A 13,530-nucleotide genomic window follows, 5' to 3' on the forward strand; every position below is an offset into this window, starting at 1 on the left:
TGGTCTGATGTGAGGGTATTTAAAATTGTCTGTCACGTCAAGTTACAAGTTACTCAATGAGGTGACATCTATTTTGGTTTGAGTAGCATTTGGGTGACAGCTTTTTGGCAGAGAGATAGCCATACTGGTTTCATACTTTAATATTTTATGAGTGAGTCTCAGAACATCAGGTTGGAACTTAGATTCTGTTTCCTGTCTGTCATTTTGATGATATAATCTGGTAGTGAGCTGCTAGTTATTAATTTTGAGTGTGAAACTCTGATTAGTAGTCAGAACGTACAGTTAATTGTCCTAGTTTTGGTGATAGATTATTAAGAGATTTAAAAACTTCAACATTTTGCTTGTGGATTAAAGGATAATGGGGTGAAAGAGTGAAGTGTATTTTTGAAGACGAACCATTGGTCTTTAGTGAATCTGAGGTGCTTTGTTGTTTCACATTGACGTACCAGTTAAATAACTTATTATGTAAGGGAAACTGCTAGCACATTAACTGCCCCGGTTATGTGTCACATGTTCAAATAACATTGCATTTATAGTTGAAACATTTTCCACTGTAGGGTCATTATTCATGAGTTTGACTGTTGTGGGATGAGAATAAATGTTTGATCTAAGCTATCCATACCTTTTTATTGTTGGGTGTTGTCACTGATACTTCTTGGTCATACTCATTCACTATTATTTATATTTGCAAACTTGCCTAAATTGGGACTGTTTCAACCAAATGAACACTTCGAAAACATGCAGCATTTTCAGCTAGGACAGCTGGAAGACAAGTATGTAAGAGATGCACTCTCTTACAGTATCAAAAGTTTAAATAGGTTTAATCTTACAATGTTTTAGGTAAAATATCACTAAAAGGTTCAACAATACCAATATTATTACATTAGTAAGAAAAGCAAAATTAATAAGGAAAGTTTTGAAAATAATTAAACAAGAAGTGATAACTCAGGTTTTAGTTTCTTTATTAGAAATAAGTTATTACAGTGAGTGGTGATCAATATTATTTTGAATATCTAATTAATAAGATCCAGATATTGTTAGTAATTCATAACTGTTGTATCACCAAAAAAAAAAAAGTAACGTTTAGTAGCATTTACATTATTCAACTGCAGTATTAAGATTGTGCGATTTACTATGTAGTACGTATCTGACAAAAGATGATTAACTGAAAGAGTAACAATTTTAAGAAATTCCTCTATGATAAATGAAATGGAAACATGAATGTTTGTTCATGTATGAATCATGTTTCACTAAATCATATCTAACTATAACTCAGGCAAGTTATGTAGGAAAATCTGTGGCAAAGTAGACTGTTCAAGTATTCACCACAGAATTCTTCTGATACTGAGTATATTAATTTTTTGTTATTTAGTTTTCTAGAATAGGATCTACTCAACCTGATAAGCCAAGCAAACAACAACTTTAACAAATGAAACTGACACTGAGAATCAATTCAAGGAAGTTGGATCAGATCATGAGACCTGCTACAGGTAGTGGGCAAGAAAATGTTTTAATAACAGGACAATACACATCAAGCACACATCTAGTTCACATAGCAGGATTGTGTAAAAGAACTACTGTATTTTTTGTCATTTATTTTTCTGTAGTGTTTCTACATTTTATGCACTTAAACAATTGTTTATTTACATATGTATAAATTAAACTGGCAACACAAATTGGGAAATTAGACAGTAAACTGCAAAATTTCATAGTGTTATTTCCATGTTTCATAGTCATACATTTCTTCAAAGTGTCAGCTAGCATGAGAATAAACACTGAATGATCAGAATAGTTAATTACTATTTTATGGACTTTACAAGCCAAATGACAACTTTTCTTCAAAACTACAGATGTAACCAATATAACCTACACAATATTGTGAGAGGAATTATATTAGTCACCTTTAGTTCAAAGTATTATACAAAGCTTCTCAATTTACATAGACAAAACAAAAAAGGTTAATGTGATCTCCTTAGTTGGATGGCAAATAGTTAAACATAACAAAACTTGTTTAGAATCTAAGCTGAAAATTGATTTTTATACATTAATTTACCTTAAAGTAATGATTATGTTACTTAAGTGTACATTATTTTTAAATACCTTGAAAATAAAAGCTAGAAACTCATTCTCCTCATAAAACACAACTTTAGAAAAGTTTTGAACTAAATACTGTTTGTAGTGTCCCACTCAATGTAGTTTCTCTTGTGAAATTTATCAACACATATTCTATGTTGTTAGGAAATATATTTTGTGAAAATTGTGAGCAAAAAACATTAATAACTACTGCTGGTTTTACTTCAACAATATCTTACTTATTCGTAGCATTCAATCCACTTCTATGAAAAATATCCAAGATTTCTAATTCCAAGATATTATATGGTTAATGTCAGATTTTCTTCTAACTATGAGGAAAAAGTGTTCAGATACTGAGTTTCCCTAAATAAAATTCATGTGGCAAACATAAATGTCATGTGTGTTCTTAACTTCTTTCCTTCTATGAAAGAGTGATTTGGTTTGTACAGTTTGTTAATGTGCCACATGAGCAATCAAATAATGCTTCTAAAATTTAGTTAGTGCTGTATGATGAGAAATGGAATACAATGCAGAACTTACTTTGTTATATTATAACAACCAAATAATGAATTCCATTAACTGTTTCAAATGTAATATGAAATTGACACAAAAAGTAGAGCAGGGCACATTTTCACTTGGATAAAGCTCAAAAAGACAACATTTGCAGTAAGGAATGTTTTTCATATGAATCAGTAATGTGAAACTAAGAGAATGATGACAAGACAATGCATCTCCATGTGCCTAAATTTCATGTATGTAATACTATGGAAATAAAATAGGTATCATTCAGAAAAAGGTTTCAGTGGAATTTGAAGTGAGTATGTCTTCAAAATGATATAGCACTGTCTTACATCTACATCAAGAAATAAAATGACTGACTTGGATTGATGCAACGAGCACAATCTTTCAGACATAATACTGGAAAAACTGTAGACATGCTTTATCATTAAGTATATAATGAGAGAATGCTATGTATTACATAAAGCATCTGAAGAAACTGAAGCAATTACACATTTTCATGACTGGATAATTAAGGGACCTGGTATATGATTGTGTCATATTGGCAGACTAAATGTTCATGTCGAGGGACCAACGATTGTATAATTTTTTTCCTACTTTTCTGCACATCATAATTTTTTTCTGGTACTGCATATAATTGTCAATGTAAAAGCAGTAATTCCAACTTTATAATGAACCTATCAAATGAGAGAATGTGTTACTTGTACATCATACCTTGTTTCTGTGGCTAATTTTGTTAGTTAGTGTGGCACTTTAGAGTTCCACAGCCCCTTTTGGTGAACATTTGTCATTACATGTGAATGTATTAAACACAAGAATGTCTACAAGGTTTGTACTTTTAAAGAAGTCTCTTAGTAATTTCATCAAACATTAGGTATATACTGTTCACTTAAGGTAGAAAGTAATGACTGACCTAAATTAAATATCTACTTGTTTTTACTTTCTGCTTCATCTTCATTACTATCTGAATAATTCACTACAGCATATCTATAATTTTCAGGTTGTAGAGATACATTTGCCATGTAACTTCTAACTAGTGTATGTTTCCAAGAGACTTCTAAGTGTTTTTCTAAATTTCTTTTTGGTTGTACCTTCTTCTGCATCAACAAGAGAAATATATTCACTGAGGATCAGGAGCTGTTTTGGCGTAACCTAGGGTCTGTAATGCTCTTTTGATATCTTTGTACACAGTTGGGTCCTCAATTGTACCTGGTATCTGAAAAGAAAGAAAATAATAATATTCATAATGAGTAAAAATTCTTTTGAATCTGAAATATCAGTAAATTACAAACAGTGGACAATATTATGAAAAGGACAGATTGCTACTCTCCATATAGGGGAGATACCGAGTTGTAGACAGGCACAACAAAAAGAATGCCAAAAATGTGAGCTTTTGGCTAAAAAGCTTTCTTCCAAAGTTGACAACACACACATACACACACACACACACACACACACGACCACCACCACCAACTTATAAAACATTTTGGGGGGTGGGGCATACCGGGAGTCTTGCCCCGGGAAATTTACTAAATTTTGCATCTACATATACACTCCACCAGACACCAAGCGATGTGTGGCAGAGGGCACAATCTGTGCCAAAGTCATTATCCCCCCCCCCCTCTGTTCCACTCGCAGATTGCGCAAGGTAAAAACGACTGTCTGAACGCCTCAGTACGAGCTCTAATTTTCTGTATCTTTGAATGGTGATCATTGCATGATTTTAAAGTTGGTGGTAATAATATATGCTCCACATCCTTGGCGAAGATCGATTTTTGGAATTTAGTGAGCAGCCCCTTCTGTTTAGCACGTCATCTATCTGCAAGTGTGTCCCACTTCAAACTTTCTATGAGATTTGTAATGCTCTCATGATGGCTAAATCTACCAGTCACAAATCTTACTGCTCTTCTTTGGACCTTCTCAATCTCCTGAATCAGACCCAACTGATAAGGGTCCCATGCAGACGAACAGTACTCTAAGACTGGACGAACTAACATATTGTAAGCAATTTCCTTTGTAGAAGGACTGCTTCGCTTTAGGATTCTACCATCAAACTGCAATCTAGAGTTCACCTTGCCTGTTACTTGTGTAATCTGATCATTCCATTTGAGATCATTTCAAATTATCACATCCAAATACTTGACAGATGTTAACGCTTCCAAAGACTGGGCAATTATTTGTACTCGTACATTAATGGAGATTTTCGCCTTGTTATACACAGTAGGTCACACTTACTTATATTGAGAGATAACTGCCAGTCATTACAATAAACATTTATTTTCTGCAAATCCTCATTGATTTGTTCACAACTTTCGTGTGATACTACTTTTCTGTAGACAACAGCATCATCGGCAAACAGTCTAATGCCACTGTCATACCATCAACCAGATTGTTTATGTAAATTGTAAAAAGCAGCAGACCTATTACGCTGCCCTGGGGCACACCTGAAGTTACGCTTGTTCCTGTTGAAGTCACCCCATTCAGGACGACATACTGCTCTCTCTCTGTTAGAAAACTTTCTATCCAACCGCATATGTCATTGGATAGACCATAAGCACACACTTTTTGGAGCAAGCGGCAATGCAGAACTGAGTCAAACGCCATTCGAAAGTCTAGAAATATGGCATCAACCTGGGAGCCGGTATCTAGGGCCTGCTGTATACCATGCACAAAGAGGGCCCGCTGTGTCTTACATGACCGCTGTTTCCTAAAACCATGCTGGTTTCTGCAGATGAGCTTCTCAGAGTCTAGAAAGGTCATTATGTCTGAATACAAAATGTGTTCCATGATTCTACAACAAATCAATGTCAATGAAATTGGCTGGTAATTATGTGCATCTGATTTTCTCCCCTTTTTATAGATTGATATGACCTGGGCCTTGTTCCAGTCCTGTGGAACTTTCCACTGTTCCAATGATCTCTGATAGATGATGGATAAGAATGGCGCTATATTTGTATCATAGTCAACATATAATCTTACGGGGATACTGTCTGGGCCAGATGCCTTCCTGACGTCTAAGGATCTTAGCTGCTTTGACTGTTTTAGATGAAAAATAGTGAGTTTTAAAGTTTTTAAGCATTTTAGAGTCATATGATCAATATTAGAATTCTGAAAACTGGACTGTCGGTAACTCGACACTTGACAAGGCTGACATTTTTTGTGTTTGGAAAAAGAAACAAAACATAAACACGCACGGTATTTTTTGTAAAAAGCTAATTTAATTTACAGTAATAATCATGCTCATAGACTATTACAGAGCAGTGAATATATAGCTCTGAAAAGACTGAAATTATATTTAAATAAATCCTAAACTATCATTAAAAGAATAAAACATAAAATATTGCTCTCACGCAGTAACAGCACTTTGATTAAGAAGTGAAATAGCTAATTTCACCTTACTTTGAATGAGGCTCAGGGTTCATTAAATAAAAAAAATCTCCAAAGTTAATGCTTTAATACAGTTAATAAAGTTAATACTGTATGCCTAATAATTTCAGTCAAAAAATATGTAATAGTGGGTTTTAATTGGATCTTACACAATAAAAATATTTAAGTATTTGAAAATAATTAATACAGTACTATAGTAATATAGTAATACAGTACTAAACTAGTGCCAATATTTTGAAACTGAAAATTTGACATTGTGTATGTATTTAATTCTCTGTTTTATAAAGATTTTTAATATTGCTCCAAATGCCATTATTAGGGTTAGAGTGTCTTTAGAAAAGTGCAAATGTCAACCATCTGACTGGATTACTGAATATGAAGTCACTGATGACTGGTCAGATATCCAATTCATCCAAAACATCTCATTGGGCACGAAGAACAGCCAAGTTGTTCAATCGCTTCTGTCCCATTGTTGATCGGAGATATGACTTCAGACATCTAAGGGCACTAAATGACTGTTCTGCTGTGATTGGAACTACTTGGAGAAACTTAATGCATTTCCCTACTTTGTATAACATTTCTCCAACTACAGAATCTTGTGTAATGTACTTTCTTATATCACGCATGTTTTTTAAGACCAGTTGTTTTTTATTAGCGATATCGGCTAACATATTAAAGTGTAAGGGCAGTCTCTCAATGTCTAGGTCATTTTTGAACAACTCAGTTGATTTATCCAAATTTGTTTCACCTCTGTTTACTAAAAGCTAGCACTCTTGTTCAACTGCAATGACCTGTGTGAGTCCGGTTGAAGCAAACTGCTCAGTAGTGCAAGATTTCATCGTTTCACAAACTTCAATGTAAATAGCTTTGTAGTATTCCTTTGGGGTTTTGAAAGTGTGCAGTGAGCTGGCTTCATTGTTTTCATACTTCTTTGGTATACTTTGATTCCAAGGAAGTGAAGGATCATCAACTTGTGAATGTTTTTCTTTCAAACACAATTTCCAAAGGTGCTCAAAACTATCACACCTTTAATTCAATATACAAATCAAGCCCTCATATATTTTTTCCAGATCAGCAACACTTAGTTGAGGGCATTGAATTTTTTCATTGACATCCTCTACTGGGTTCACTGCATGGCAATAAAGACATAAAAAGAAATAAGTCTTAAATTGTAACATTGACTCAAGGTAGCCTGCACATTTGTAACCTGCTGCTGTTTTGTCCTCTGCAGAAAATGCTTCAAAAAACTCTAGAAGTTCTTCAAAGTTTTTCAGTATTCTCAAGATACTAGAAGCTTGCATAGTCCATGGAGTCGGGCAATGGGGTCACAGGCCAGCTTGGTCATTGGCGCTCTCACAGCATATGCTTCTGAAAAGTCCCATCCTTTTGTTGGATCCCCTTACAGTGTTTATTAAGTTCTTGGCTAAAGCCATAATATCCCTCATAGATGTGAGATGGTGGAGACTGTCTACAACTGCCAAGTCTAAACTGTGAGCAGTGCAGTGCACATAATGTGCTTTTGTTGTATATCCAAAACTAACTATTTTTAGTCCTTTGAAATTACCTCTCATCTTTGAAGCACCATCATAGCACTGTCATCTTAAGTTACCCACAGAAAAATCAAGATGAGCAAAAACGTCTTTTAAAATACTAAACAGAGTTTGTGATTCAGTGTTGTGGGTCTCGTATTAGCCAATAAAGTCTTTGTTGATGATTAAAGAATCATCAACAGTACAAATACAAAATGACACTTGCTTGTCAATCAAAGAATCACTTGTTTTGTCAACCATAATAGAAAAATGTTCAGTCTTCTTGATTGAAGCCAATACCTTTCTCAACACAGACTTTCCTAGTCCATAAATGATCTCATTTTGAATATTGTGGGGTGTCCACTTATACTCCAAATGCCCTAACCAATTTTTAAACTCAGGTATGTCATTCTTTTGGAGTTCCAACAAGTGAAAAAAATTTCAGTTTACATCTTTGTGCCCTCTAACTGCTAGTCCTTGTCAGCATAGAAATTGCATGGTGGCTCTTGTCTCAAGAGCTAAACAGCCTTTCTTCATCTAACTGTTCATTCAATTCATCTAACTGTTCATTCAATTGGGAGGCCACACTTTGATTAGTGATAGAATTTAGTTTCAGAACAACTTCTTTATGCGTAAATGTATTTTCATGAAGACAGAATTTTTCTAAAGCCTTTTTCCAGTTAGAGAACCCTACAGAAGTAAATGCATCTTCTTTTTTTTTGAAGAAAATAGTAATAGCATCTGCCTCTTTGCAGGTTTTGCAAAAAACTTTTTTGGTAGATGATTCATATTCTAGCCATGTATATTTGATCAACCAAGACTTCTGAAATGATCTTCCCTTACCAGATTGTCCAGATTTTGGCTGTGAATGGTTCTTGCCCGAAGACGACGAAGCAATTGATGACACAATAACTGTTGGAAGTTGACTTGCAGTATCATCAATTTCCAAGTGTGCCTTTTTGGTAACAAATTTATCCATTGCAAACTTAATTCACAATTAATAAGAGACTAAAGTAAACGAATAAAATATAGTCATATAAAATGGCCCACTAGACACTAAAGTCAGAACAATAAACATGTCTGCAGCATGCACTGAATGAAACTATCCACACTGAATGACTGCAACAGCAGGGTGGGCTTTATATAGCTGCAGCATCATAATGTCTTGAAGCGTCAAGGCAATGCTGGCAGAGGGTTCAAGGCTCTTCTGTTCCAATCCTTTTGATGTCACTGTGGCTGCAGCACTGGCCCGCTGGTGCCAGACTAATTCAGAAAAATTCTAAGTGTGCCCGTAGCACCGTAACACTATCGTCATTCACACCACTTGTTTTCAGTTAACCTGCTTGCTACTGTAATAATTACTTGTTTTAACTAATTACTGAATGTATTTTAAAAGGTAACTATCGACAAGCAAGGAAAATAAAAAATTACAACATAGTTTTGTGATATTACAAAGCATAACATAACTAACAATTTTTTTAAATTATTGGGGGGGGGGGGGCCTCGACCCCCTCTCCTCCCCCCCAACACATTTTTGAGGGGGCTTGGGATCCCGCAGGCCCCATGAAGTTGGCCTGTGCACACATTCACACAAGCATGTGTGCCTTGTGTGAATGCGTATGTATTACCTACTTTGGAAGAAGGCCTTTTGGCCGAAAGCTCACATGTTCAGCAGTCTTTTTGTTATGCCTGTGTGAAACCCAGCATCGTCTCTATATGGTGAGCAACAATCTGTCCTTTTCATAATATTGTTGAAAATATTCCAGTTTTGTTAAGTAATTTTTTGGTTGTTCATATCAATAAAAATTTTTTAGTTTGCTTCCTTTATATAGTAAATTAACAGTACAACATATATTTCGCAGTTGAACTACTACATTCCAAATTCATGACAAGGATGCATTCAGTTTTGACTGACAAAAAAATTAAGCACACAGGAAGAGTTATGCAAAGTAGACATAGTCTCATACATGTTCTTGCAAGCAGCAGGACTGTAAAATGATTACAGTTTCAATGATCTGTGACTGATAGATTGCCTCTGCAAGTGCTTTAGCATTGCCACTGTGTGGAAATGTTATCAGGCGTGACAGGATATGCAGTGGGCATGTGCTGTGTCAGATGCACTGGTTGCTAGCTACACCAAAGTCAAGCTTGAAGTGGGATTTTCATTCACTGCTAACCAGATGCAGATGATCTATAATGCAGAACTAACAGTGGACTTTGACCATGGGTCATATCCCAAACTTAACTTTTGCTTGTGAAGGAAATGTTCAACAGCCAGCATGTGGAGATCATCAACACTTGTTTACCGCACGCACGCGCGCACACACACACACACACACACACACACACACACACACACACACACAGTACAGACCCATATTGCTATTTGCAGCAATATGCTCCATGCCTTCATCTTTCCATAGTCTAGTTAATTGTAGGAGAAAAAACCGTGACTAGTTTATTTGGATCCTGAGCCATGGTTATGACTTCAACACTGTATGGTGGTGGGGGAAACCTCAGTAAGGTGCCTGGGATCTCAGGTTTAAAGCATAGAGTCCACCAAATAACCAATATCATGATGACTCCAATACCTTTATTTAGTACTGTATATGATATAAGATCAGGCTAGAAGAAGACTATCCATGTACTGCAAGATGTTTAAGGGTCCATTTTTCAGACTGACACCACTCTAATGCATGGGACAGAAATACTTGTTGCCTTTGGACATATGAATGGGCATATTTATGAGTCATGAGCTAGCCAGCTGGTGACGGTTTGTGACTCCCGGCAGCAACCATGAGGACTCAGCTGATAGTGCCTGATAGCTATGTGGGGTAGCCACAAGTGTGATGAGTGATGAAATAGTGTTAAGATGGCAAATCCCAACAGAGCTTCCAGATTTGCTGTACTTTTTGGAAGCAAGTGACAGGCCATTGGATAGACCAGTGCGTATTCTTCCCATTTCTGTAACTAGAGTAAGTAAATAAGGTATGTTAGGAATAATATACATATGATCTGGCTGCAACATGAGCTACATAAACTGAGAGTAATGGTTTTTTTTTAATGGCCCACTTCTTCCACACTTGTCAAAATTACAATTACAGAGATGGAAAGTGTTATACCATGAATGCCTTAAACAGATTATACCAAACTACTATTCCTGTATTTCCATGCTTGGGGGACATCACGATTACAATTTCATCATTATGTGAGCTAATTTTCAGTACAAAAATAAGTCCTTGTTACAGATGAAGTATGGTGTGAATATATGACAGCTGTTGGGTGTGTCTAACTCTACTGGATTATTTCATATGGAGATCACAAAACAGTACAGCAGTCCCAGAGGACATGCACGTGCAGCTTATGGCCATCTTTCAGACTTTGAGAAAGGTCAACTCATTGGCATGACTGCATGAGGGACAGGGCAGCATCGTACTAACAGACTGCACAACAACAACTTTATGAAAAGGATAGACAGCTATTCAGCATAAAGGTGACTCGTTGAATTGCAGACAGGCACAATGGAAAGACTGTTACACACTGAGATTTCAGCTTATGCCTTCTTCAGAAAACCACACACACACACACACACACACACACACACACACACACACACACACACAGATATGCACACGCACGCGTGTGCGTGTCATTTACCACTAATATCATACCACAGACAACAAAGACTTACATGCTGTAGAGCCAGAGGTGACTGAGACATTGAGGGACATTGTGTGGTGTTCAGTGATGAGTCTCTCTTCTGTTTGTTATGATCTGGTTGATGCCAACATGTCTGTAGATGTCCCAGTGATAGGACACATGAAATAGCAGTTCCTGAGATCCATACCTCTCTAGCTCCTGGAACCATGGTATGGAGGGCTATTGCATATGATAGCCAGACTAATTTGGTCATTGTTGAAGGGAGGCTGAATTCTCACCAGTAAGTGGCAAGAATGGTAAATCCTCTTGTCATAAACTTCATGACTGTGGTACCAAATAACAAATTCCAGCAGAAAAATGCAAGATCCCACACCAAAGTTCACACCACAAGCTCCTTGAGAACTATATGGCCCATGATTCACTTGCCCAACTCCTGATTTGTCACCCATGGGGCATGGCTGGGATGTGATTGAAAGATGTCTACAGTTATACCAGCCTCAAACCAGCAATCTTCACTAACTGACACAGTGTGTGGTGCAGGTGTGGCATGATATTCATCAAGATGATATTCAGAAGCTGTCTGCTTCACTGCCACATTGCATACAAGAAATTTTCGTGCCCATATGGGTCATATCTCATAATAATGTTGATAAACTTCAGTTATGATTGGAATGAAATTTTAGTCATTTAATACCTGTTACGTGATGAATCTCTTTACAAAATTAGATAAATATTGGACTGGTGCTTCACTTTCCATTTCCATCATTGTATTTTTTTCTCTGTTTTGATGTACTTTAAACTGAAAATCTCATTCATCAGACATGATTTGCATTTATAACAGTACTTATTCCATAAACATGGTGAGAAGATTCTTGTTCTTTTGATCATTATAGACTGTAAAATGCTTTTGCATCGGATAGTTCTCATCAGGAGTCATCTAAAAATACAGAAGAATGCATGAAAGGGCAGACACATTATCCTGAGTGTAAAATGAGAACATCCACAGTGAAATTTTCTAAGTTGCAAATAATATAATGTTTCAAGACAAGTAAGTGAGGTGTGCAATGATATATTGAATTTGACCAGAGAAACAGCTTCCAAAAGTTCTTCTGGAGCCTCCGCTGAAAATAATTTGTCACCAGAACATTTAAAAAGGCTCACAATTTCCAGACTACATCATTCTTAATCAGAGATGTCTTTCAGTCTATATTACTCAAAAGCTTGGAAATTGTTATCAAGTCATACTAATTACAGCCTGGCCAGTGAGGATGTTTTTTTAAATAAAAGCTAATCATGTCTCATGAATGAGCCTTTCAGTTTGTGGTATTGTAAGGCAGGAAAAAGGGAAAAAAAGTAAAGTAGGAATCAAGGTTGTCCTTTGTGGAGGGTAGAATAGAGGTCTTAGAGTGATTTAGGATATAACTATTAATTTCACTGTTATATAAGTTTCTCATAACAAACTTTGGTATCCGTAGTGATAGGTGGAGGTACATTTCAAGTTTGGAAAGGCAACAGGGATTATGAGTTACATTTCCATCATGGATGTGAAGGTCATTGGCAGTTTTACACTTCTGGAGGTGAGTGTTTCAATTCAGTGAAGGGGTGTATGATTTTCCTGTGACAGCTTATTAACTGATGAATGCCTTAAACCATCAAAAAACTGGCCAGCAGATTCGGCAAGGGTTGTTAAAGTGAGAATCAGCTATATTTTTTGAAAGCATAGGCTTCAGCGGCCATTTTCAATGCCAATAAAATTGTTCTGGGTCTGTGACCACATTGCCAATATGTAAAACTACTAATGTTTCTCACAATATTGTGACTTAGCAAAAATAAAAATAAAAAGCACCCTGAGGAATGCCACCTACAACAGTGGCCGAAAAGTTGGAAGTTTTACACAATGACCATACAGTCACAGGACCAGATGAATTTTATTGACTGCAGTCAGCTATATTGTTTGCATTTGAATAAACGTGTTTCAATGTATGTGACTGTTGGAGCACTGTTTCTTTGGACTGGATCTTGGGAATATGTTTCTTTGCACAGATTTCTGATAACATTGCACAATGATAGTTGTAGGTTAGTGATCAGATTTAATTATATGTTTCAATGCAGTCTGCTTACAACAGAGCTGATAGCTGTATAGACTGTAGCATGATTGCATGCATCATCTTGCCAGGATTGTACTGATGACAGTAGCAGATCTTCTCCACCAAGACCTCAAGCTATCAAAGAAGAGGTAAAAAGGCAGTGCCTGATTTGTGATGGTACACACCAGTGCTCCCCATTAGCACCTCTGACAAAAAGGATTAGTAGTGCCTATTTTGTAATGTGGTATGATTGAACCTTATTTTTTACCCATACA

The 13,530-nt window shown here is 36.2% G+C and overlaps 1 protein-coding gene across 2 annotated transcripts in view; it reads right to left on the reverse strand.

Annotated features, from left to right (window-relative positions):
* Positions 1-1,074: 1,074 nt before the first annotated feature.
* LOC126184836 (acyl-CoA synthetase short-chain family member 3, mitochondrial) overlaps positions 1,075-13,530 on the reverse strand; it is a 518,174-nt gene continuing 505,718 nt past the window's right edge. For both annotated transcript variants that reach the window (XM_049927427.1, XM_049927426.1), the window contains exon 14: positions 1,075-3,808. In XM_049927427.1, coding sequence (XP_049783384.1) covers positions 3,713-3,808 — 96 coding nt within the window. In that variant the 3' untranslated portion in view covers positions 1,075-3,712. The remainder of the gene's footprint in view (positions 3,809-13,530) is intronic.

This window comes from Schistocerca cancellata, chromosome 4 (assembly GCF_023864275.1).
Source record: "Schistocerca cancellata isolate TAMUIC-IGC-003103 chromosome 4, iqSchCanc2.1, whole genome shotgun sequence".
In the NCBI taxonomy this organism is placed as follows: domain Eukaryota; kingdom Metazoa; phylum Arthropoda; class Insecta; order Orthoptera; family Acrididae; genus Schistocerca; species Schistocerca cancellata.